Source organism: Nothobranchius furzeri, chromosome 4 (assembly GCF_043380555.1).
Source record: "Nothobranchius furzeri strain GRZ-AD chromosome 4, NfurGRZ-RIMD1, whole genome shotgun sequence".
Classification (NCBI taxonomy): Eukaryota; Metazoa; Chordata; class Actinopteri; order Cyprinodontiformes; family Nothobranchiidae; genus Nothobranchius; species Nothobranchius furzeri.
In genome coordinates, this window is record NC_091744.1 from 9181984 (window position 1) to 9208096 (window position 26113).

At 42.1% G+C, this 26113-nt stretch overlaps 3 protein-coding genes and 1 long non-coding RNA gene across 5 annotated transcripts; 3 read left to right on the plus strand and 1 right to left on the minus strand.

The window, feature by feature from the left end:
* The first annotated feature begins 1479 nt into the window (after nt 1-1479).
* LOC107389827 (perforin 1.5) lies at nt 1480-6534 on the plus strand. The gene is made up of 10 exons (XM_015966211.3): nt 1480-1602; nt 2301-2560; nt 2637-2716; nt 3631-3676; nt 4648-4778; nt 4866-5004; nt 5087-5167; nt 5274-5770; nt 5860-5953; nt 6079-6534. Exons 2-10 carry the CDS (start codon nt 2303-2305, stop codon nt 6298-6300), a joined length of 1548 nt encoding a protein of 515 aa, XP_015821697.1. The 5' UTR covers nt 1480-1602; nt 2301-2302; the 3' UTR covers nt 6301-6534.
* Nucleotides 6535-7504: 970 nt separating this feature from the next.
* On the minus strand, nt 7505-13140 carry LOC129164235 (uncharacterized). Of its 2 annotated transcripts, none has more exons than XR_008563835.2 (5): nt 11550-13140; nt 10234-11445; nt 10019-10128; nt 8293-8803; nt 7505-7661 (listed from the first exon to the last, which is right to left on the minus strand). It is a non-coding gene; the product is annotated as an uncharacterized lncRNA (long non-coding RNA). The 2 variants fall into 2 exon arrangements; XR_011520258.1 differs by having other exon boundaries at nt 8173-8803.
* On the plus strand, nt 8637-18337 carry si:ch211-14k19.8 (uncharacterized). Its single transcript, XM_015966176.3, has 11 exons — nt 8637-8774; nt 9052-9423; nt 9690-11282; nt 11361-11449; nt 11538-11596; nt 13137-13300; nt 13819-13984; nt 14063-14254; nt 14850-15071; nt 16307-16466; nt 16551-18337. The coding sequence occupies exons 1-11, from the start codon at nt 8732-8734 to the stop codon at nt 16623-16625; spliced, it is 3135 nt and encodes a 1044-aa protein (XP_015821662.1). The 5' UTR covers nt 8637-8731; the 3' UTR covers nt 16626-18337.
* A 4179-nt stretch (nt 18338-22516) lies between these two features.
* Nucleotides 22517-25711, plus strand: LOC107389815 (actin, cytoplasmic 2). The gene is made up of 7 exons (XM_015966198.3): nt 22517-22630; nt 23379-23504; nt 23585-23824; nt 24216-24462; nt 24534-24725; nt 24834-25015; nt 25111-25711. The coding sequence occupies exons 2-7, from the start codon at nt 23382-23384 to the stop codon at nt 25252-25254; spliced, it is 1128 nt and encodes a 375-aa protein (XP_015821684.1). The 5' UTR covers nt 22517-22630; nt 23379-23381; the 3' UTR covers nt 25255-25711.
* Nucleotides 25712-26113: the final 402 nt, after the last annotated feature.

Below are 26113 nucleotides of genomic sequence, written 5' to 3' on the forward strand. Positions count from 1 at the left end.
CCTTATAATGAATTTGGCTAAATAAATTTAACAGTTAAAATCAATCTCTTGAGAAAAACCTGTAATTTAATTTAAAAAAAAGTTTTCATATAAACATTTAGATCTGACATACATATACTTGTTTATTTTTTTCTGATTTAACATAACTTCTGGAAACCACATAAGTGTGATTCCTCCATCCATCAAATCAAGTTAGCATAGTTCACATTTGCATTTAGACTTTTTTAATCTATTGTGTTGTGAGGAAAGTTGTTGAGAGTTTCCATTTTACACAACTTATCATGTGCTTGTGGTCTTCATCAGCTCCATCTTAATATTTGTAAATATGTATTAATTCCAAAAACGAGTTCAGTGTTAAATCATACTGAATGCCTCGGCTGCTGCTGTGGATCTGCTGCTGCCGGGGCGGATGGCTCCCCTGATGGTGTTTCCTTCTCCTTATCTTAGCTGGTCTGGCTCATCTGATCACAGTCAATCGTGTTTTTTTACCATGGGGAAGGGGGCATGTATGTATGTGTGTGTGTGTCAAAGTCATTTATTGTCATTTCTACCACATGTGCAAGACATACAGAGAAACGAAATTGAGTTTCAGTACACACAATTCAGAGATCAGAAGACAGGTTCCACAGCATCTGTCTGCATTCCTTCCTTCGTGGGGGATGATTATTTGCTGCTTCAAGGCTGCATGGCATCAGATAAGGATAACAAGACTGTGTTTGGGTCACGCAGAGATAATTTTCCCTGTGCCTTCAGTCTGTAACTGGTCATTCCAGCCCGTCAGTGAAGCCAATTCGGGTTATTAAACATCTCCACACCGTCCGGTGACCCTCTCCGAGATGACATCCATTTTGCGCACTAACACCGGTAACGCAGCTAGAACGCTGTCCAGCTTACGATTCACCTCGAGTAACGTCCCAGTCTGTGAGGTCTCCGCCCGGATGGTGTGTGTGTGTGTGTGTGTGTGTGTGTGTGTGTGTGTGTGTGTGTGTGTGTGTGTGTGTGTGTGTGCCGGAGGCTGAGTGTTGTGGAGGGGTTTTTATTGTCAGACTGTTTTTAAAATTCTGGGGATGGGAGGGAGTGTGGGTATGCGGGGCCTTTTTAATTTGTTAAGCACTTTGAGTTGCATGTATTGTAGGATAATGTGCTGTATAAATAAAAGCTGATTGATTGATTGATGCCACATAAACTGGATTCATTTTAAAGGTTTTTTTAAATCAACTTAGTGATTAAAATCCCTTTAACATGATATTTTGTTGTGTCTTTAACTCCTTTATTTAATTTCCAGAAGCATAGTTCCAGGATTTGTTGTAGATAATTAAGTTATTATTATTTGAAAAACTAAAACATGGATTTTTTAATAGGAGAACTGTGATCACTTCCTTGTGTACTCATTAAGCAGGAGTTCAGCTTATGTCAAGGCTGTTTCCTTGAACCTGGTTGATTTTTATTGGTCTTATCTCTTTAGAGGGGTGGCTCCCTGTTTTATTCTACATCCTTATAAACTGTGATCTTCAGCTTGTGTTTAAACAAACTCACCATCCTGCTCCATCTGATTATCTGGAAGTGGATCAGCAACAAGACTTTTGTCAGCCTCTGGATCAGGTATAGTAAAATCTTTGAAAGCATAACAGAAAGAAAATCCTCAATCAATAGGTCTAAAGAGCTAATGCACCTCTGCAGGATGCAGCAAACCACTTTGATTCTGTTTAATAATAAGAAAATATAAAACAGATTGTTGATTTTTGTGGATTTTGGTTTTATTGAAAGCCTTGAGTTGAAATTAGATGTTTCTCTCCAAGCAGAAAACAATTTTATTTTCCTGCTCTTATTTTATCAGTCTGTCCAGGAAACGGTTGACCAAATAGGTGCACCTGAAAGACATCACGTTAAAATAGTTCATTATTTCTTTTTGTGTGCATGTCTTTTCAATTGATTGCTTATTTAGTTGACCATTATTTTGCCTATTATAAATCAACTTTGCACCGCAGAACAAAAATAGCTGCATTTTGTTCCTGTAAATTGGTGAGCATTCAAATCTTGAGAAGAAAACTTCAGAATAAAAACCACAAATTTATGGGTTTTATGCGCAATTTTACCAACCATTTATCAAATGAAATCAGCCATTAAGTTGTAAATATACTGGGTTTCCAGGATAAACACAACTCGCAATAAGTCCTATAAAACATTGTTTCTTTATTGTGAGAGCAGACCAGGGAACAAGCCTGTTTTAACCTTTACAGCTGTAGTTAATATGTTGATGATTTATGTTTTTTCCTACAACATTTCATTTTTGATTCCAGCTATGTTCCCCTGGCCAGTCCTTCTCCTCCTGAGCCTCTTCCTCCTTTTCCCATCTCCTGTTCTCTCCTGTCGGATTGGGAACCGCAGTGACTGTGATGCTGCACCTTTTGTGCCAGGTCACAATCTGGTTGGGGAGGGGTTTGATGTGGTCACACTGCAGAGAAAAGGAGCTTACGTGATCGACGTGAAGACTTACCTGACTCAGGACGGCACCTGTACTCTCTGCTCCAACCCGCTTCAGGGCTACAGGCTGCAGAAAGTAAAAAAAAATAAAGACATACCTGCACATATGTTATCGATGACGTGTTAAAGAAGGTGTTTTCCTTTATTTTCAGCTTCCAGGTTCTGTGTTGGACTGGCGTGCATTCAGCCGCTGCAGTGCTGATATCTACAGCAGTTACCACACTTCTGTTAGGTACAGGCAGCGTAATCATCTGTCTTAAACGACAGAGCTCTCTACCTTTAATTGGTGGTTTTAAAATAACATTCATTTTTTATAGAATGTCAAATGCATTTTTGTGTTTTTTTACAGTAACTTTACATATTCTAACAGTTTGTTTCATTGACAATAATTATTAAACTTATAACATAATGCATTTACAACCATAACAGCTCTTTTATCAACATTTTTGTGTTTTTCCTCACATTCATTACAGTTCAATAACAATCAACTCTGTTTTAAAGCTGCAATGGCAAATTTGTAAAACAGTTTAGCTTAAAACATTATATTCATGCCTCTTAACAACGTTTATAGCTCTAGGTATATTGTTGAGAATTGACAAAAATCGGTGGGAAAAAATTAATAAAGTGGCTCACTTGCGTTTGTCTAAAAACCTCGCCAATAACACAGCTTGGACCAAAAGCCACGATTGGACCGTCCGGCTGTCGATCTCGCTGAATGGCTGCACTTCCCTGGGTCCTCCGTTCACCATATTTATTTAGCAACAGAACACCACTGGTGAGGTTCTCCGCTCGCTCAGTAATATCGGAGGAGAAACAGCCAGCTGCTACCACTTCAACTTTAGGACAAACTACCAGATTCCCATAAAGAAAAACTCCATTTAAAGTCACGGACAACAAAAAGCATTCGAACCTAGATAAAACGATGACCGGTGTTCAGCCCTTTTCCTCTGGCAATGCGGGTTTTCAGTTCCGGTGCACGTGGATCCAGGGAAGATATCCGATGGGAGGGATGAGTGTCCCGGGACCACGTTTGTGTTCAAAACCTAGCTTGTTTGCAGATTTGCTATAGCAGCTTTAAATACAAAATAGTTGAAAAGCATAAAAAATGTCCTAGTGATTTGTTTTTCTTCTACTTTGTGCTCACAGCTCACTGATCAACACGTACACAGCCCAGGACAGCAGTGACTGGAAGGTATAACGTCAGATCTGGAACATTAATACAACTGAGAGATTTTTAGAGTAACGGAAGGATTTAAAGTTTGTTCATTTACAGCTGAATTCAATTCACGGTAATTTGACAGCTTTATAAGAAACATTATTTAAGTCTCAATGTGCATCTGCAACCAGGGCTGCCAGCACGCATTCATCTTCTCACACTCTCATGCCAATTTTTACCTATTTGGCTTCAATTTCATTCCAGAATTATGGGGGCCTGATTTCAATTGACTTTCCATTGTCCATCAGAGACTTGGGGTTACAAACCCCAAAATAGGAGGTGGCAACATGTACCTTAAATATTGGTTTCTAGCCCCAGGCCTACAGAACATCTCTGTAATATTATTTTATTCATATTGACATAAACAGAGTTTTGAGTCTTGCTCCCAGTGCCACTCCACTCCAGTTGGTGCCAGTATTACACTAGGAAGTGGCTACCACAAAACAGCAAGAAGAAGAAGAAGAAGGTCGTGGAAGAATGTGGTGCCACCCGTGCATAAACAAGTGCCCCACGTGGACCACCCCATCCTAAAATGCCTGGGCACGGCACTGGATTCAGCTGCTGTTGGAGACTAAATAAACATGGCACTTTTCTTATTACTAACTTGAATCAAAATAGTTGTCATTTTGCACAGAAAATTTTTAAAATGTAAGCATGCATGTTAGGAGATATGAGATGTTAGTAACCTAAAATGTTTTAGTCGTTATTTTTTTATGAGAGGGGGACACAGCGTACATCAGTATTGGTTTACGTTGGTCTCGGAAATTAAGAGTCAGACAATATCGCCATATTGGATAGCAGTAAAAAAAAAAAAAAAAAAAAAAAAGGCCAACAGTGAGCACCCCTACTTAGAATACTAAAATAATCTCAGGTTGCTAAAACATGTGAGATTGCAGCTCTAGTAATTAAAACTTAAATGTTAGACCTTTCACTTTTTTTCTGCACAGTTTGGTCTGAATGTGTCTGCCGAGCTTGAGGTGGGGGGAACCCTCTCCAACGCGTACAGTTTTGCTTCACAAAGAACTAAAGAGGACCGGTACGCTTTCAGCACACACAGGGTCACCTGCAGCCACTACAGGTAGGGCAGTGACATCATCACATTACATCTAGGTATTTCATTGAGGTTTTTGAAGTTGATTAAAGTGGTTTATGTTTTTCTGTCCAGTTACCGCGTCTCAACTAGTCCCCCCCTCAGCTCAGAATTGATAAAGGATGCATCCAGACTCCCAAGTCACTACAACTCTACCACCTCTGTGCAGTACAACGAGCTCATACGCACCTATGGCACACACTACATCCGACAGGTTCGCACTCACACACCACTTGTGTTTCGTTCCAATCATAAAACTGGGGGGAAAAGATCCACGAGACTCAATTTTGTTTCAGGTTCATCTCGGAGGGCGACTGAGAAGAGTGACCGCTTCACGAACCTGTTTGTCTTCACTGAACGGACTCTCCTCCAGCGAGGTGAAAGACTCACGCCTCTCCCTGGGAAATAAATCTATTATATTCATGTGGCACATTTAAAATCAGATGAACCTGGCCACTGTGTTTTACACAAACCCTCATCTAGGTCCACTCCTGTCTATCGTTGGGCATCGCTGTTGGCCTGGGGAAGCTACAGCTATCCAGTGTTCAAAAGTCCTGCAACAAAGTTCTAGTGAACCAGGACATGGCCACTGGATACAGCTCAGGTCTTCACCAGCACTACACAGAGGTATCAGGAGGCACCGGCTGGTTGGGAGAGTTTTTGATCTCCAACAATGACTCCCTGGGATTTACAAGCTGGCTGCACACCCTGAAGGACAACCCAGATGTTGTTTCCTACTCACTTCAGCCCATTTATCAGCTCATGCCAAGTGAGAAGCAGAGGGCAGGGATGAAGGCAGCCATCGAGCAGTACCTGGAGGACAATGCTGTCAAGAGTTCACCCAAAGAACCTCAGTGTGGGCTACACACTCCCAATCTGGCGACCAACTGCTGTCCTCGTCAGGCTTCCAGGGGGACGCTGACAGTGACCATCATCCGGGCCTGGAATCTGAAGGGAGATCCAGTAGGAGCCACTGAAAGGTAGGATAGTGAGACAATGTGGCATTCTGACTTTAAGGCATTGGATGAACATGTATTTTATGCTTTCTCTCTCCTTCTCCTGTTCACAGCTATGCTAAAATGTGGTATGGATCCGTATATCATAGGACCCATATGATCCGGTCAAACAATCCCTGGTGGAATGCTCTGTATAATTTGGGGAAGGTAATTAATCTGACAAACACATATATTCACTAATGAATAAACAAAAATGGCACTTGTGGATGTCATGTAACTGATCCATAATCCATAATGACCCTACTTCTTCTCTCTCTCTCCACACACATCAGGTGTACACACAGTTTAGTTTGATTGTGGAAGTTTGGGACCAGGATTTGAAACATGATGACCGTCTCGGATCATGCACCAGGTTCCTGAGCCAGGGGACGCACAGATTCAGCTGCCCAGCTAAAAACGGTGGCTTTGAGGTCCAGTACTCTCTGAGCTGTGATCCTAATCTGATTGGAGACAGGTGTGACCGTTACCAACCATCTCCACAGAAACAAACATGATGAGAATTGTGTTCTCTCTTCTCTTGAATTTCATGTGATAGACATGTCTATCTGTTGAAACTTTCAGGAAGGCCTGTTAGATTTAGCGTGCATCATGACTAAAAATAAAAACAAATCAGTGCTTTAAGTTTTTATCTAGATATACCCAAATAACCCAAACACCCAGATATCAATCAGCTCTCAGATGTGAAAGTCCAGCAAGCTTCTAATGGAAATAAACATTTTTAAATATAAGTTTTGTGTTGTTCACTTCATGTTTTCATGTTAGTTGGACCTGTTTCCCTGGTGATTTACCCATTTGTTTAAGAAAGTGATGTCACATATTCCCTAACCCAATCCTTCCTGGTACCATAGCTGAGACATATCTTCTTTGCAAGAGAGGCCTGGTCCCTGAAGGCAGCATAAGAGACTTATACAGACAGTTATTCACTTTGCAACAAAAGCACAGAGATGAACAGAGAAAACAGCAAAGGTAATTAAGTGGGACTGTCCTTTTAGAGCTGGCACATAGGGCTGGGCGATATGGCCCAAAATCAATATCACGATTTATTGAGGATTTCACCTCGTTAACGATAAATTGACGATAAGTACAGGTATGCACAGAAACAAAAGTTGTCCACTAGATGGATTACGTTGAGTCACATTTTTTCGTAACTCAAGGTGGTACAGCTTCTTAACGCGACATGAATGTTGCTAACCTACACACATCTTTTGATGCTTTTATTATCGAATTTATGGACATGGGAAAAATTATCCCGATAAGTGTCAGAAATTTCGATAACGATAAATTTTTTGATTTATTGTCCAGCCCTACTGACACATACCAAACTAAACATTTTTATAATATGTTCTTCTGAGAAAGACTCTGCCCTGAACGTTGCTGTTCACCATAGTGAAAGTTGTAGCTGATGCAACACATTCAAAGTGTAAAACCTGATTTATTCTTCTCCTTCTGCATCGGCGTGGAGACATGCAACACCATTATGCATCGGCACAAGGACTTTCCAACATGCTCACAGAGGGTGATGGAAACATGCCCAAATGTTTAAATGATGTCTAAAGTGACGGAGATTGCAAGCATGTGATTGGTCAGAACACCGCTTCTTTTAAATTCGTCAACAGCCATTGCTCCGTCAAAAAGTAAAAAAATTTAAAATTTTGAGACAGACACGGAACAGATTGAATAGCACATCAAAAAAGAAGCCCGAATATATAAATGTTTATTGACTGAAGGAGTACAAAAATATGACACAAAAGTTTTATTCGTGGACGGAAATTACAGGAAAGGTGGGTGTAGAGGTGGTGACCGCGTGAAGAGGTGGAGGAGAATGAGGGAGAAATTTGTCCATGTTATAAAGTTTCTGAAAAATATAAACAAACACATTAGTAAATACACGTGAACCACATGCATGAGTGTAAAGGTGGCATGATACCACAGAAAAGTGCTACACCATCTGTTGTCTTGGCAGGGAATTACTTTGCAACACTCCTCAGGTGACGAAGAAATCCAAGAGCAAAACGTCTCTGTCTGACGGATATGTATAAATCAAGCTTTAGCTAGTGCTAGTGCTAATTTACTTCTGCCCCTTGTCGGGTTTTTTGGCACAGTATTACGAAATAATATTAAAACAATATAGAAAATGAGAATTTAAAACAAAAGTCATCATATACAAAACTACAAAACACCACATTTGTACAAAAGGTATCCTACAAGGTATTAAAAATGCATAATTTTTTACCAAAACTATCCTACCCAGCAATAACAATTGTTTATAACACAAGATTTTCCTAATAGTATAAAAAAATTAGAATAGAAGTCATCCCAACAGTAATAAAATTGAGAAATGTATTACAAAAGCATATCTACCTTACCAGAAATTGTGTGTGACGATGTTAGACTGATACTTGGCCTCTCTATAAATATTGTGGCCTCTTGGCCCCACAGTCATAAAAATCCTAGATCCGCCCCTGTCAGGGACAGCGGTCACTCACATGTCTCTAATGGAGAAGCTCCTCTCTCATCCTGATGCTTCCTGTTTTAAATATTTCCTGTGAGGAGTTTAGTTCTGTGTAAAAATCAGCTCCAGCAGCGATCAGAGGATTCCTTCCTCTCCTCTTCAGTGTCCCCCTGACTTTAACGAGCGCGCGGAACCGCCTGAGGCGCGGTGCTGAGCCCATAGAGCCCAAACACACACGCACACACACACTCACACGTGAACCTGATTTATGTGACTGAGACAAGAGGACAGAGGTGGGCCAAAGCGAAGAGCGTCTCTGACGCCTCTGCGTTTCATTTGGTGCTCTGCGGGAAGACTGGACACCATTTGCGCAGTTTGCCCGTGTTACAGCGCAGCGATAGGGTGGATTTAAATAAAAAATAACATCTGCAGTAATTTGGGATTTTTGACACTGAAATGTCTACTCACTGGAAATGCAGCTCCACGCCTGCCTGCTGCTTCTTCTCATCGCAACAGGTAAAGAAGTCTTTATGTTGGGCTGAAACCTGTAAAATATTCAGATAAAAGCAAATTATTTAGTAATCTTGAGATTTTAATCTCAACCTCCCACAAAGAACAGAAATGTTATTTATGTTTGATTCTAATTTATATATATATATATATATATATATATATATATATATATATATATATATATATATATATATATATATATATATATATATATATTGCTCAAAAGGGTTTTAACCATGACATTTACACCTTCTGTCATTATTTTTTTATTCCTCTTCAGATAAAATTTTGTCCTGGTCGGGTCATTACTGTGGTGGACATGTCCTTCTGGACAGAGAGACATCTGGTCCCATCAAACTCTCTTTACCTTTTAGTGCCATCAGTACTCTCCCCAACCCCATAAGCCAGCGGGCTGATGAACCCTTGCAGCCATTTAAGTGCACCTGGGTGTTAGACGTTCCCTCTGAAGGGACGGTACTTTTAAAGTTAGACTGGTCAGATGGTGATTCAACGATCTCACTGCGTTGTGAAGAAGATCGGATCTTGCGGAGAGGAGATACGGCTCTGCTCTCCAGCTGTGAAGGAAACCAAGCCACCCTCAGCTGGACGGGAGCAGGACGCTCCTCAGATTCAGCTCAGCTGGTTTATTATGGTGAGAAAACCTTCATCAGATCATGGGAGCTTGATAGAAGCTGTTTGGTGATGATATGAGCTGTGTAGTTTTTGTTTATCGTAGAGCTACAGATGGTTAATTCAAGCCACAGTGTGTGAAAATGGGTGTTCTACAGTGAATTTGTTAGTTGGAAAGTTCTTATCGTCCTTTCTGTGTTGATAGAGAAATGCTATGTTGTGTTTTCCACTCATCGCCCTCACCCCGCCTCCCCTTCTCTGTTATTCTGTTTGTTTTTGGTTTTTTAGTTCATGAAAATGAAAGGAATTCCTCGGAGGTTCTTTCAACTCAAGACCCCACTGGCTGGTTCCAGACAGGAACTACCGTCAGGAATATTGCTACCGTTGCCGAAGAGGTGGTGAGAGGCACAGAGGAGGGCAGAGGTCACCTCTATGAAGATTCAGTGAGGAGTTCAGACCCTCGGTTTGTGTCCAACACCTCCACTCAGGAAGGCAGGGCGCTCCCCTCCACCTCACGCCAACGGGGGCTTTCAGTCGCTGGCGGAGCTGATAGGGAAACTCTCCCTCTTCCTGAGGAAATACCAAACAATGGAGTGGATGCATCTGGAGCTGCTCACCTCACTGGTGATCCCATGAGTGCCAGGACGCTCCCATATTTTCAGCATGCAGTCAGTATGGACGGAAAATCCCAAACACAAAATCCTACTCTCATTCCAACTGAGACGTCCTGGACAAACACAAAAGTCCCCCTGATTGGAACAGATTTCCACAAGTCCACTCAGACATCTACACACTCAGACCACCGAGGGTCCAGATCTAGTGCTCTTCTCACCATTTCTCCCTCTGAGACACCAGCTTTGGAGAGAACCGCCAGCCTTTTTCCACATGGTGGCGCTAAACATCAACACGATCTAGCTGTTCCCTGGATGAGGCATGAGCCCACACACCGGTCTAACTCTGACCTGATCTCTGCCACCACCTCCGACCCTGTAAAACCCTTCACCATACCTCCACAGCAAGACTGGAGCGGTGCAAACATTGACACTCAACCCACTACTCCATCATCATTATCATCACATGACCCCAGCAGGACTCACTCACCCCTCATCACTGCTGTTGATCTACACACTAATCAGGAATCCTCATTTACACCTGATGCTACGCCTCCAACTGCTTCGTCTCCTGACGAAAAGTTAGAACGTACAGACGTTCTTCACACGCTGGCTCCTTCCGATCAGAGTCAAGCGGACTCTTCTGAAACCACAGAGAGACTCGTGAGCGTGACACCATCTCCTTTAGTGAAAACTGCCAAAAAATCCACACACGCGACCTTTTCTACGTCTGACAAGGACGATGGACAAACTTTAGCTTCTGCTGGCTCTTTTCCTACACCCAGAGCAGCGCACCGAGAGAAAATCCAAACGTGGGCTGCAACAGGAACTCTGCCAATCACTCATGACAACACACCCTCAGGTTTAGCCACTTCAGATTCTTTTCCACCTTCTTACGCAACCCAATTTTCTGACAGGACAAGAACCTCCTTTCCCACTGAATTTTCTACGCACACAACCTTTGTGGACCACCAAACCGCCACTGCACACTCACACACATCACAATTATCCCACGCACACCATCCATCCTACACTAATACTCACAAACAATCCCAAGACTTTATCACCACTGGTTTTAACTTTAAAATAGACCAAATCCGGCAGTGGTTTTCCGGCAGAACTACAGAGCAGATTCCTACAACCGGACCAACTGTACATTCCAGTAAACCGAACCAGTTGGATCCGACACCATCTGCTTTAATTCCCAGTTGGCACTCCACAAAGAGTCCTGTGTTCTACATTGTCCCAAACCGACCTGCTACAATCAGAGGTATTGTGTCTGCAACAACATGCGTCTGTGTTTGTTTAGCTTGCGATTAAAACTCCCATCCTTGTTCTTTCTGTCCAGTGGAGACGGTTGAGCTGCTGCTGCAGGTGGTTGTAGAAGAGTCCAGGTCGGCTTCAGGTCCTGGTTTAGACGAAGACACGGCCACCTGGGTGAGGATGTGCAATTGTCATTCAGTCATAATTTGATCTTAAAATATCCATTACTCATTCTTTTTACATTTTTTTATTATTATTTTAGGTACAGCCATACCTTCAAAAGGCACCAGGTTTCAGGAGGCTGCTGGGTGTCTGGAGCAGGTGAAGTTTTGCAGAAAGTTGAGAAAGAAATACACATTTGTTACCAGGTTGTTTATTTCTGGTTATAATCAGTCACTCTTGAGTTTTTCATGCAGGCTGAACATGAAAATAGTCTCCTACACCTATCTCCTGCATTAGCTTCTGAGAAAATACACACTGAAACTCTAGGATTTGAAAAACCTGACAGATCTACATCACACTGTCACTTAACATTCATGGACTCACCCATCTTGACTCATGCCACGAAAGGCTGCTGTTTTAGCATCCAGGAAACCGTATTGACCGTCTCGGCTAGCAGAAGTAAGTAAGTAAAGTTTATTTATATAGCGCCTTTCACAGATATAAATCACAAGGCGCTGTACAACATGATAAAGATCAGGGCAAATACCTCTAACCAATAAAAACATCAGAAAAACAATAGCAGTGATAAACATAGAAAATAAAATCATGAGTGTAAACAAAGTGAAGGTGTGATCCCAAACAAAGCCATCTTTTTGAAACATTTAGGGAGGGAACGCCTGGATGAAAAGGTGAGTTTTTAGATGATTTTTAAAGACTCTACAGTGTTAGAGAGACGGAGATTTGAAGGTAGACTGTTCCAAAGTCTGGGAGGAATAGTCTGAAAGGCCCTGTCCCCTTTGGTTTTCAGTCTGGTTCGAGGAACAGCCAGGAGGTTTTCAGATGTGGATCTAAGAAGCTAACCGTTAGCACTGGCAACTCAGCCACACAACAGAAACTCCTCCAAGCTTGTGTTATTTATGGAGATAAAACATTCACATTGCAGAGCAAACAGTTAGTCCTGTTACTGTTAGCCAATCAGAGGCGAGATGTCCAAATATTCGTAAATAAAACTCCAAATCCTGCCGCGAGCATAAACCTAAATCATTCCAAACAAGCGGCATTTTTGTGTTTGACCAAGACCTTACCAATGGTTGGCCCATAAGGTCAAAAATCCGAGAGCGCAATTTTCGAATGAGTGCTTTGTCAAATCGTTCCACCTCCAGTAAAATGACAAGCACATCAGACTCCCTTTCATCACTGGCAACGAGTGAAGAGGTAAACAATGTTTATGTGTGGTGAAAGTTTTGTAACCGTTTGCTACAAATCAGTAAATGGAGTTTGTCCTCACAGGCTCCCGTTGAAGGAAACATGGTGTTTAATATGGCGTCACCCAGAGACTTAGACCCACTCCCATGTATTTTAGACCTGATTTTTGTGGTTATATGTTACAAAGCCAACAATATTTTTCAATAACTGGGCATCATTTAATTCGTTTACAACGTTTAGATGAATATTTCCAGAGATTAATGGTAAAAATACACATTGTCTCTTTAAGTTCTCCTCTGAAGTGGCGGACTTGTCCCTGCTGATGCAGCTCACCGAGTTTCCCACACCTTTAAAGTTTGAGGTTTAAACCAAGCTAAAACATTCCATTTGAGTTGAACAGTAACCAGAAAATAAAATCTTCAATGTGGTGAAAGGAATCTAGAAAATTGGTGAAATAGGTTTAAAAGACTCCACTGTTCCATTATTGTTCCAGTGGCCATGCGGTTCAGATTCTGGTGGAGTTTAAAACCAATGAAGCTCTGCCATGGCTCGATGCAAGTGCACCCATGTCGCTGCTGGAACAAATGGGACTAACTCGAGCTCTTCATGAGGGCAGGAAGTTCAGATCATCCAGGATCACCAACATCACTCTCGGAGGTGAGCCCAGGCCTACAGCTCACTAATTAAAGCCGTGATGGCTGAGGAGTTGTGTTTAATGAGTCTGATGCAGCATGCTGTTCTTTACATTCCATCCCTCAGCTCTATCATTTCTCTACAGTCGCTTAATTCTCTTAAAAAGCACGGAACAGCACAGGCATCCCTCTCTTAACCTCTTCACTGGACTAATCCAGTTACAGGCTGACTCATGTGAACATCAGGACTCCGTTAAACTCTCAATCCTGTTCAGAAAATCAAATTATTCTACAGATGTTACATTTGTTTGTGGGGCATGTGGTCAGTTTCTATGTTGCCGTTTGCCCTGAGGACACATTAGCAGTGTTGTGGCTGCCTTTGTCACGAGGGATTTGTTGGGATGCAAGGAAAGGCATTATGTTGCATTAAATATTCACCTTTTTCCGTACTAGTGCAGAAAATGCAGCTAGCTTTGGCTTTGGTGTTTCCCGGATAAATAAAAAAGAAATATAAAGACAATGTTGCATTTTTATTATCTCCAGGGCTGCAGGCTGACGTGTGTGACTGGTTGCTGCAGTGCCCAGCAGGATATAAATGCATGCCAGAGCTTGGCACCACAAACCACAGCTGCTCCTCTTTGTGTCGCTTCGATTACTGCCACCACCATGGCATCTGCACCCACCATGCAGGCCAGCTTCCTGTCTGCCGGTAACCACGACAACCCGACGAGGGTCCACACCCATTCTTCTGATGATGGTGTGATTCGGGCTATGTTTTCTTTATTAGGTGTCTTGTAGGTGATGACTTCTGGTTCATGGGTCAGAGGTGTGACATGAAGATGACTCGAATGCGGCTCGTGGGTGCGTGTCTCGCCATCTTACTCATTATAGCCTTCATCATGGGAGCCGTGGCTTTTGTGGCGGTGCGACGCTATCGAGCCATTCTGATCCAGGCCAAAGCGAACCAGACTCGCAGCAGGTAGAAACACACAGGATTAATCACATATGGTCTTCATGTTGAGAATACAGTCTGCAGAATTAGGTATTTTTATGATGAAATTTAGGTGTTTTTTTATGCAGCAACACATCTGGAGGTGGCAGTGTCGGAAAAAAAGCATTACTGCCCACTAGATGTCGCTGTTTGTCAAATCAGACAGATGCTGCCTACTGTAGATTTGCACAAAGCCCTCAGTCATACAGACAGACATGTTCCTCATTATCATGCTGAATCTTATAGAGCACATAATCTGTATAGAGATCTGCTATTTAACTATTATAAATAGATTAATGCACAAGTCTTGATTCATACAGGAAGTGCATTTTTAAACAGGTTACTCTGCGTGTTTATGACTTTTATTTGTAGCGATACTAGCTTTACATGAAAAGATTTTGAAGCTAAACTTTGCTGATGTGGTTGTTGATGTTGTTGACTGAAAACTTTACCTGTTTTTCATTCTGAGCAATTCTTAAACATTCTAACTTGTTTGGAAAGCAAGTCTGCTGACTGGTCAATCAGGCACGTTTATTTATGTTTTATGAGAGAAAATGAAACGATAACACATTCGTTTGTACAGTTATCGCAGGTTCAATCATTTTGATGAGCTGTCGGGTCGGTTCTGGTTGCGCTCGTGGGCAGAGTCGGCAGATTCACTCGACAATCCTGGCTTCACACGATCTGAAGAGTTGCTGCATCTGCGAGCTCTCGACCGCCCTTGCTGTTACCACGACGACACGCTGTCGCTGCCCTCCACCTGTCCCAGCCACGCAGCACGCATCAACACCATCTACCCTCACAGGTACAAGCCATCGACATAGAAATATAGAATATAGAAAATATAGAAGCGCACACCGTCTACATCACAGAAGATTTCAGGTCAGTGTGACATGATCTGACGATGAGGAGTGATGATAGTCGAGATAAATCCACATGGAAATTAAACGACTTAATGAAGTTACAACTGTCTTGAATTTTACAATCAGAGGGTTAGAATCTGCATTTTTTAAAAGTCTTATGACTGTTAGTATTTCTAGCTACTAAATGAAATTCATACGAATGTGAAACTTTATCTTTAAAATAAATAAAATAACACTGAATTTTTCATATATTTGATTCAAATTTCCAAACAGACAAAAAATAAAACCCCACAGGAAACAGCATTGCACGTCTCAGCTAGTCAAAGCTAACTGTTAGCCATGTTTATTTTTCCATAATACTAGGATCAGATTAGCTCCATATCCTTACCAGCTGCTGCCAAGACCATCTTGTATTGGGAAATTATGAAAGTGCAGCTGTTTTATTGTAAATAATGGAAAATAAATTGCTTGATCTTGCGTTGTAATTCTGACTAGCATTAAGCTGCAACCAGGCGAAATTTTGTGTAATTTTCTGAGGTGTGGCAGTTTGCTAATATTGTAGACATCTTAGATTATTCAGATATTGTTGACCCTCCAGTGATTACTGTCTGAACGTGTCTCTAAAATCCTTTCAGTGGATCATGAGATACTTAGATAACAAACACCTAATGTGCATGAACCAAAAATAGTTGTGGACAAAAGGTAGCAACACATTTCACTTGTTCAGAGTACATATTTAAACTTTTTGCAGCAAGACTACAAGCATATAACTGCTGCTCTGTATGGCTAACTTTGTGCATTTGCCATTGAACTGAGCATCATATGCTGATCTTTCACCATAGACATGGTGCTAACTGCTAATTGAGCCTCAGTAGAATAAAGGTATGAATCATGTTAACCAAATACGAAGTTGATCGTTACTAAAACAATGTTTTATGTTTTGCATGTTTATCACTTTTCTCAGCAATTTCATCTGTGATACTTGTGATTTATGAGAAAATGCCATTTTAGGATAACTAAAAGAACGCCTTAAACATTTCTTGGTATAAATCACGATTAGATACGTTTGAAATTCATGGTTTGTAACTTACCTTTGCCCTGACCCACGACTGCAGCAGTCGGTTCTCCAAATTTCTGTCGCTGTAAACAATCCCTGAGCTCTTTGTTTACCCTGCAGCTCCCAGTATGGTTGGAGGGGGAGTGAGCTGAGTATGGGGGATGGTGTGTTGGACTCGGGTAAGGCCAGTGACCTCTCTGTCTGTAGCTGGCCTGTGGAACCCATTAATTGGACTCCGTTCCCACTTCTGCAGCAACTAGCTTCCCACAGGACACCCCCTGTGAGTGTTTGACAGCCTCCAGTGTGTGGGAGAGTTTAGTATTACGAGTATCATGTTGAATGATGTGCCCCCCTCTCTAACTAGGTCAGGGTGTCAAGACCACGGTCCTACTGTGAGGGCATGGAGCTGGTGGACCTGGGAAAGAGCTGGACAGCTTGACACCAACCAGAAGAAATCTCTGTTTTCATCGTTCTGCATTGGATGCAGAGTTTAAATGATCTTCATTTGCTGACAAAGTGTAAAACAAATGTAAATATATGTGTACATTAATAGCTTTATAGTAATGAATCCTCTGTTATACTATGGCTGTACAGAGTATGTTTTTTATACTGTGTATGGTACATGCTAAAATATGCTTTACTGAGTTTGAACAAGGGTGGGTGTTTTGTGTTTGAATTTTGTGAATTTCAAATTTCCTTGCATTTGAACTTACTTTGTTACATTATTACTCGGGTCCTTTAAGACCAGTAAAAAACAGTCACTTAAACCAGTAAAGAAGAATTATTTGAAAATGTATCTCTCCTTCCATCTGAGCTAAGCCCATCTCTTTTTATTTCCCCTTAAAATATAAGCTATCAAAATGCTGCTGAAATGGGAAACTAAAATGACAACATGCATAATTCATTTGCTGTATTGTTGTCATTTACCTTCATAAATGGGTGTCGCCTAACGTTTAAATCCCAGCCAGCATGAATATGTGGGTCCCATATGGATATATATGGGCAAGCTGTATGGGTGCCAACGGGGTTTGTCTATGGTTTCCATGATGGCCCCACAGGGGTTAGCACACATAAATTAAAATGGGCCCAGCATGGGTTTTCAGAGGGGCCCAGATGGTATGACTCATACATGGACTCATTAAAATCCATGTGGGCAGATCCCTGTGTTGGCAAACCCTGTTGGTACCCATACAGTTTGCCCACTGGTCATCAAATAAGAACATCATGACAAAGTAGATTTGTTTCAGTAAATCCCTTTTAAAGGTTTGTTCATTTTGATGATTATAACTGACATCTAATGAAAATCCCAAATTAAGTATCTCAGAATATTAGAATTTAGTGAAAAAGTTCAATATTGAAGACCTCTGGTGCCACGCTCTAATCAGCTAATTAACAAAAACACCTGCAAAAGCCTTTAAATTGTTTCTCAGTCTAGTTCAGCAGGCTATACATCATGGGGAAGACTGCTGACTTGACAGTTGTCCAAAAGATGACCACTGACACCTTGCACAAGTAGGGCAAGACTCAAAAGTTCACCGCTAAAGAAGCTGGCTATTCACAGAGCTCTGTGTCCAAACATTAGATTGTGAAACCCATTCAAAAATGTGGGGGAGATTCACAAAGAGTGGACTGCAGCTAGAGTATGTGTTTCAAGAACCACCACGTACACATGTATGCATGGCATGGGTATCAGCTGTCGCATCCCCTGTGTCAAGCCACTCATGAGTAAGAGCGTCAGAAGAGTCTCACGTGGGCTAAAGACAGTAAGGACACAACTGGTGCTGATTGGTCCAACATTTTGTTCTCTGAAGAAAGTAGATTTAGGATTTCCTTTGTAAATTGAGGTTCCAGAGTCTGGATGAAGAGAGGAGAGGCACATAATCCACGTTGCTTGCGGTCCAGTGTAAAGTTTCCAGTCAGTGATGGTTTGGTGTGCCATGTCAACTGCTGGTGTTGGTCCATTTGTGTTTTCTGAGGTCCAAGGTCAATGCAGCCATCTACCAGGAAGTTTTAGAGCGCTTCATGTGTCCTGCTGCTGACCAACTTTATGCAGATTTCACTTTCCAACAGGACTTGGCACCTGCACACACTTCCAATGCTACCAGTGTCTATGTCAAAAAGACCTACATTAAAATGTGAGTAAAACCTGAATCAACTTTTTTTTTTGCTGATAACCTGTATAGATGAGTGTCTAATAGTACTGTAGACATGTCTAATCATTATTTTGGAAGTTTAGTGGAACTTAAAACATATTTGTTACATCCCCGACATGAGATGGTAAAATGTGAAGGATGGGGATAACATAAAAACTGGCGGAGGAGTTCAAAATGGGTTTATTTGTACAAAAAGGTATTAAAAACACAAGCAAACAGATGGCGGGCATTATTAAGATAATGCTAAACAAAAATACTCTCAAAAAGGTGGTTAACATTGAAAGAGCAGTTCAAACATTAAAAACACCTGGTTAAAACTTATTAAAAGTTTCACCAAAACAGAAGGGGTTTCTAAATCCACAAAGTTGATAAAAGTTCCAAAACAATCCATTGACATAAAACACCTGGTTAAAACTTTTGTTAAAAGTTTTACCGGAACAGAAGGTGTTTTAAAAACGAAGTCAATAAAATTGCAACAAATGAAGTTAACCTTAAAAAACCAACGAACACAGTCAACACTACGTGACATGCACAAAAGATCCATGTGGATCACTCAGAGTTAAAACTACCAAAGTTAAAACTCTTCTCCTTGAAGGGGTTGAAAACAAAATGAGGCCTGGAGGACAGCAGAACCCCTGCACTGCTGCCTCCCAGACTGCTAAAGGCACAGCCTTTTTATCCCAGGTGTGGCTCATCAGGAGGATTCAGCTCAGCTGTGCTCCTCAGCAGCCTGGAAGAGAGGAGGAGGAGGGGCGGTGTCCAGTCAATCACCAGAGCTGGGTGACCCTGGCTGCTTTTTCCCTCTTCAGGCTGGCAGCCGTGACAGTATTTTAGCCCAGAACCATAATCATATATCTTCAGGTTCAAACTCTGCTCCACATTAGAATCAGCCGCAGCTGATTGTTCTAGAGCTGTAAAGTGATGCTGTCTGTGTCATACATGCTGGTGAAGGTTCTGTTATCCAAAAGGGTTCAGATGAAGGCAACTGGACTCAGAGCCACTTGCCTCCTTAAAAAAAAACATCCTCCACCCCTTTCTCGTAGTGATCGCAGGAACAGGAAATCCTCCTGCCTGCAGTCAGTTTCTGTGTCTGCTCTTCTCCTGAGCGGTGAGTTTGCTCTAAATCTCTAAACTAAAACAGTTTCAGTCTATCACACCCTCCTGCATCTGATCAATACAACAACTCCCACACAATAGAGGCTAACGACTCATTGGGGGTTGGGAGGATGGGTATTCAGAGAGAGTTTCTGCTCATCAGCAATAATAGACAGCTACAGTTTAAAAGCTTGATTCTCCCATATTCCAGTCAGAATTGACAAAGCTCCTCGAATGAGAAGCAAAACGTCCTATTTGAACCCTTTTAGATTACCATGATCTGGATGATCTGAGAACCTTCACCAGCACACTAACAATACCTGGTTTAGTGTCCCTGTTCTTGGTTGGTCAGCAAACTTGCCAGACCATAACCCCATAGACCACTTTCAAAGCAACATGGACTCCCATAACACCTGAGCAGTGCCACAGACTGATCGACCCTATGCCATGCCGTATTGCTGCAGTAATCCAGGCCAAAGGAGCCCCAACTAAATGTTGAGTGCTGTACATGCTCACACTTTTCATGTTCCAGCTGGACAACAATTCTAAATTTTTGCATTGGTCATCATTTATATTATTTTCTGAGATTCTGAATTTGGGATTTTCATTCTTTGTCAGTTATGATCATCAAGATGTAAAGAAATAAACAAATATCAGTCTGTGTGTAATGAATTAGTCTAATTTACAAGTTTCTCTTTTTGAATGGAATTACTGAATTAAATGAACTTTGTCCTGATATTCTAATTTTATGACCACCACTTGTATATATCCATATGGGGTACACCAATGCATGCTGGTTGAGATACAATATGACATGGAAAAACTGACATGACCACTTTAAAAGTTTTTTTAATGTAGAAAAGCAGAACCATAAGCCTGCGGGACAATGACAGTTTATTAAATGTAACAATTTCCTTTATTAAAAGTAAATTTCCACCAAAAAACATGTGTAAGATTCCAAGAGGTCAGGAATTTACGTCACTTTGGGTGTCTTCAGGTTTCTCTGGAGTACACAGATACACACACACTGAACACGCCCTTCTTTTGAATGAACTCTGGAACATGACGTAAGAAGTGAGTGGGGAGAGGCCAGTGAGACAGGTGGTTCTGCGCACTGATGTTGTTTCACTGCATGAAACTGTGATATAAAAGGATGTAAGATTAGAATAAATTACACCAAAATAAAGGAAGGAAATGTGACAAAACAAACAAATAAGGTAATTTGTGTTTTTATTTTGAGATGGAGCTCTGAATTTGGAGATGGGTGAAAAGTGGACTGATACCTGCTGGATTTTTCCATATACGGTCTTAGTCAGAACCCAAAGCCAGGCCTGTGGGTTTCTCTGAGAGAGTGAGTGAGCAATGCAGGGCGGTAGAGCCTGCAGTCTGGTGTGTGTGTGTGTGTGTGTGTGTGTGTGTGTGTGTGTGTGTGTGTGTGTGTGTGTGTGTGTGTGTGTGTGTGTGTGTGTGTGTGTGTGTGTGTGTGTGTGTGTGTGTGTGTTGAAATGCATGAATTAGTCATGCAAACTTCTGGGTTTTAAAAAAGTTCAAGAAATGATGAGTTCACGGGAAAGAGAGAAAACTGTCCAGGGAGTTAACGTGGGTAAAAACACCACAACATGTTGGTGAGGCAATACTTTTAGGACAAAAAATCACATGAATGTAGAAATCAGGCTGAATAGTGACCAACTTCTACTCAGCCACATGCACAGCCTTAAAAAGAGAGGCTCATTCATTTCCTTAGAGTGGTCACATGATCTGGGCTGTGCATTTTTCCTGTTATGTGACGCCCTCCAATATCTCCTTATATGGATGTCATCCAAAGGTCCTCTTAAAGGGATGGTTGTCCTGCATGCCCTGGCAGTCTGTGTGTGTGTGTGTGTGTGTGTGTGTGTGTGTGTGTGTGTGTGTGTGTGTGTGTGTGTGTGTGTGTGTGTGTGTTCCAGTCTAAACTTAATGCCATTCTGAATGGCCAATTCACTGATCAGCTCATTCATCCTCTTGTCCTGCATGCTGTCCATTAGCTGTGGTCACTTCCTGTGTTCATCTTCAAAATAAATAAATAAATAAAGGAGGCTCTATAAAAACCTTCTTCCTGTCCGTACTGGTGAACTGGTTCCCAAATATCCTTATTAGGAACATACAGAGCTTGTGAGAATTCCCAGTGTAGGTTTATAAGTCTTTGCCTTGTGTCCTAATTGAGCTAAAACGGAAACTGGGCCCAGCCATTTATTCTTTAGTCAAATGTAACACAGATTTGCAAGATAATCTTCATCAACAAGTTGACCGGTACATGCAGACAACGAAAATATTACCTGATTCAGAAGCACAATAAGTTGGAGTGTTCGACATAGTAGGAGGGTGTGTGCATGTACACTGAAATGAGTCACATAAGATCTCGTAGTTCACTTTGATGCTGCACCTGCTCAGCGTGTCAGGGCTGCTGATGTTAATCACGCTTCTTCAACTACACATAACACAAGTAATGAAAGATGAGTGATTTACGACCACTGGAGCTTAGATGTAAGCACACCTCAAATCACCCACGTGTATTTCTGTCACCCTGTGTGTGTGTGTGAGTGTGCGTGCGTGCATGTGACCGACATGTCAGCTGAGGTGCTGTCAGTAACACTAAGGTGGTAAATCCTGGCTATGGCTGCTAATGAGTATCTGTGTTGAGTGAGAGGCTTTTGCTTCACGAGCCAGCTGTCCTTCCTCTTTCATCTCCTCTGTCAAAAATCAAATGAGTTGTGTCGTAGTAATAAATGAAGAAAACATAAATAAGGTATAAATATATTCATGGAAATCTGGACTTGTTTCCTAGTGTGGATAACTGTTTTGTAAGTTTTGCCCCAATTTAACAAAACACAAATACTTAACATACTTGTTTATATCAATATCATTCTAAAGCTCATTTCTTTAAAATAAGGATTATTTTATTCCCACCCCCACCCCCCACCACCAGCAGCAGTCATGGCAGGGCAAAGAACCGTTATCTGCATGCGCCACGCCCACTAGATGCAGCAGAGCCAATTGGAGGGCGCCGTGCGGAAAGTTCTCCTTATATGGAAAGGGGTTGCAGCACGCGCTAGCATAAAATCCTCCGATTCGGTAACTTCATTGCAGTCAAGCTACGACACTACACAGTGCAGCAGCTACTATCAGGTCTCCTGAACGGGTAACCGCCTTCACACAGGTAAGAGACGAACAGAAAAAGGCTTTACTTCATTACTGCACCTACGTGTTCAGTTTAACGTCTAATTTATTCAACATGTACGGTTTCTTAAAAGTTGAGCCGACCTTTAAACGTGGAGGAAGTTGTTTGCTGATGCTTCGTGGTCGTGTGCGTAAAGCGACACTTATTAGATGTTTTAAAATGATTCCAGTACCGTGAGGTTGTCTAACGTGGTCGGTCTTAAATCAAACTGCGTTGTAGGCTTCACCTTCTCGCCAAAAATGAGCATTTTGGTCCAGCGACGCTGTTTCTGGCGTCTCGAGTTTCAGTCACGGAGGGTAGCTGTGACTGGTAAGCTAAATGTGCTAAAGTTCTTACCTTTTCATGACGTTGTAGCCATGAACTTCTCTGAAAATGACTTTGTACATAGATCGTTGGGATTCTTTAATTTATTAAGCAACTTTGTGATTGCATCGCTGCTCACACCTGTGAGCTAATTAGATGCGTGAATGGTTAACGAAATCCGGTGGGGGCAGTGACTGATTCGGTGTCATCTGGGTTTTGGCGACACACAGGGTTGGCTTCCGGGCCGGGCTGCTGATGCCTCCAGGCTGGCCTGACTTTATCCTTATATGGTCATGGCCAGACCGGTCAAAGCCGTCTTTGTTTCTAAGATCTTTGAATTAACGCTGCGCTACTGCGACATCTAGCGGACAGCTTCTGGAATAACTGGACTGAACTTGGTTGCTCACCATTCTCTTCTCTTCAGAAAATGGAAGACGAAATCGCTGCCCTTGTTGTAGACAATGGATCTGGAATGTGCAAAGCTGGCTTTGCAGGAGACGATGCTCCACGTGCTGTCTTCCCCTCCATTGTTGGTCGTCCCAGGCATCAGGTTAGTTTTTCTAATATATACAAATTGGATTATTGTGAAACAGAATTTTTTTTTTTACTGATTTTTAAATCTGTCTCCAGGGTGTAATGGTTGGCATGGGCCAGAAGGACAGCTATGTTGGTGATGAGGCCCAAAGCAAAAGGGGAATCCTGACTCTCAAATACCCCATTGAGCATGGTATTGTGACAAACTGGGATGATATGGAGAAGATCTGGCATCACACCTTCTACAATGAGCTGAGAGTTGCCCCTGAAGAGCACCCAGTCCTCCTGACAGAGGCCCCCCTGAACCCTAAGGCCAACAGGGAGAAGATGACCCAGGTAACTACAGCTGACATGATTACATCCCCTCTAAAAACCACTGGCTCATCAGCAGGGCTTCATGGGAACTTTCTCAGCTCGGTCTCATTTCCTCCTGTTCCTTGAACTTGTAGGTTTCTTCTCCCTGAGCTGGTCTCTTCATCTCTACAGATTAAGGTTTCCATCTCTACTGCATTGAGTGACTAGTTGCAGCATGAGCTCTGCAGTTTAAACTTCAAACTGAATTTGCCAACTTGGGTATTTGCATGAATGGGGGGGGGGGGGGGGGAACCTACTGCACTTCAGACTTGTACAGTCTGACTAAATTACTGTTTGGCTAGTAACTGTACTAACCTTAATGGCCTCCTTGGGTGACCCTGACCTAGATGACTAATTGTTTGTTCTCTTCCAGATCATGTTCGAGACCTTCAACACTCCTGCCATGTATGTTGCTATCCAGGCAGTTCTGTCCCTGTATGCCTCTGGTCGTACCACTGGTATTGTCATGGACTCAGGTGATGGTGTGACACACACCGTGCCCATCTACGAAGGCTATGCTCTGCCCCATGCCATCCTAAGGTTGGACCTGGCTGGCAGGGACCTCACAGACTACCTCATGAAAATCCTGACTGAGAGAGGTTACAGCTTCACCACCACAGGTAAGTGTATGCCTGGAAAAAGATTAAAAGTTGGCAATACATGAGAATTTATTTACTTTTTTGTCCCTCAGCTGAGCGTGAAATTGTGCGAGACATTAAAGAGAAGCTATGCTACGTCGCACTGGACTTTGAGCAAGAAATGGGAACTGCTGCCTCCTCTTCATCACTGGAGAAGAGCTATGAGCTGCCTGATGGACAGGTCATCACCATTGGAAACGAGAGGTTTCGCTGCCCTGAGTCCCTCTTCCAGCCTTCATTCCTTGGTGGGTAATGCAGGAAATGAGTTGAGGCTAATGTTTCAAGTGTTGGCCTTTGCTAAACGTGTGTGTGTGTTTATAATGTATATAATTTTCTTCCCTCTCCTGCTGCAGGTATGGAGTCTTGCGGTATTCATGAGACAACCTTCAACAGCATCATGAAGTGTGACGTGGACATCCGTAAGGACCTGTATGCCAACACTGTCCTGTCTGGAGGTACGACCATGTACCCTGGCATCGCTGACCGTATGCAGAAGGAGATCACAGCTCTGGCACCCACCACCATGAAGATTAAGGTAAATTTCCACCTGTTGAGGGAAAGTCTTAGTTGAAGCACTTGTGTGAAACGGTTCCAATGTGGCTCAATTAACTTTTTTTTTTCTTTTTGTAGATTATTGCTCCTCCAGAGAGAAAGTACTCTGTATGGATTGGAGGCTCCATCCTGGCTTCCCTGTCTACCTTCCAGCAGATGTGGATCAGCAAGCAGGAGTATGATGAGTCTGGTCCCAGCATTGTTCACAGGAAGTGCTTCTAAATGGACTGTCGGTTTTTGTCCCCTCATTCAAAAACAACACTGCTCAAACGGGCTCTGCATATCTACACCAACACCTCTTCCGTTCTGTTGTCACTCTGGCTATGGCACAATGCCCCAAATGGGGTGAAACTACAAGAAGTACAGAGCATCCAGGCGGTGTGAATGTGAGAAATGTGTCTATTGTGTAGGTCAGTCCAGATGTCTTTATTCACCACCTTATTTGCCTCTATGAAGGTTTATTCTGGTGGGCTCACTGCCCAACAGACCTGTAGTAATGCTTGATATGTAAATTATGTAATCTAAACTTGTTTTTGTACTTTCAGCTATAAACAATACTTAGTCCAGTTTTTGTCATGCAAAAGATGAGGCTTCTACCTTGTGTTGAAGTGTTATGGAAGGTTTGTGCATGGGGCTAAGCCTCTGTACACTACAACTCAATAAAGTGCACATGTCTGAGGCTTCTGTCTGCTTCCACTTCATGTTGCATCACTAATGATGTAGCCATATTGGCTCCTATCTGAACACTTCTAAATCTATACTGTTTAACCTAAATCACATGGTGTACAAATGTGTGCAACTAAGAGCCATCAGTGTTCTAAAGTTCAAACTAAACCTCTTAACTTAAATTTGAGATTAAAGAGTACTTCTCGCTATTACAGATGGGCTTATAATGTATAAATATTTAGAAAAGTTGACTTTAGTCTCAAACTACTTAAAATTGGTGCCAAGGAGGCCATTGCAATATGGATACTGGGTCTAAGGTTAGATCCCCCCCCCCCCTCCAAATGTCTTAATTCAGCTTTTGACTGTTGGAAGTGGCTAAATTCAAATTCATCCAATGACAATCTGTGGGATTGGT

Excerpts from the sequence above, each read along its gene's own strand:
- LOC107389827 (XM_015966211.3), top strand. The coding sequence starts at position 2,303 with ATGTTCCCCTGGCCAGTCCTTCTCCTCCTGAGCCTCTTCCTCCTTTTC. Across the intron at positions 5,005-5,086 it reads GCACACACTACATCCGACAG|GTTCATCTCGGAGGGCGACT; the intron begins GTTCGCACTCAC and ends ATTTTGTTTCAG. Across the intron at positions 5,168-5,273 it reads ACGGACTCTCCTCCAGCGAG|GTCCACTCCTGTCTATCGTT; the intron begins GTGAAAGACTCA and ends ACCCTCATCTAG.
- LOC107389815 (XM_015966198.3), top strand. The coding sequence starts at position 23,382 with ATGGAAGACGAAATCGCTGCCCTTGTTGTAGACAATGGATCTGGAATG. Across the intron at positions 23,505-23,584 it reads TTGGTCGTCCCAGGCATCAG|GGTGTAATGGTTGGCATGGG; the intron begins GTTAGTTTTTCT and ends ATCTGTCTCCAG. Across the intron at positions 24,463-24,533 it reads TTACAGCTTCACCACCACAG|CTGAGCGTGAAATTGTGCGA; the intron begins GTAAGTGTATGC and ends TTTGTCCCTCAG.
- si:ch211-14k19.8 (XM_015966176.3), top strand. The coding sequence starts at position 8,732 with ATGCAGCTCCACGCCTGCCTGCTGCTTCTTCTCATCGCAACAG. Across the intron at positions 8,775-9,051 it reads GCTTCTTCTCATCGCAACAG|ATAAAATTTTGTCCTGGTCG; the intron begins GTAAAGAAGTCT and ends ATTCCTCTTCAG. Across the intron at positions 13,985-14,062 it reads GGCCAGCTTCCTGTCTGCCG|GTGTCTTGTAGGTGATGACT; the intron begins GTAACCACGACA and ends TTTCTTTATTAG.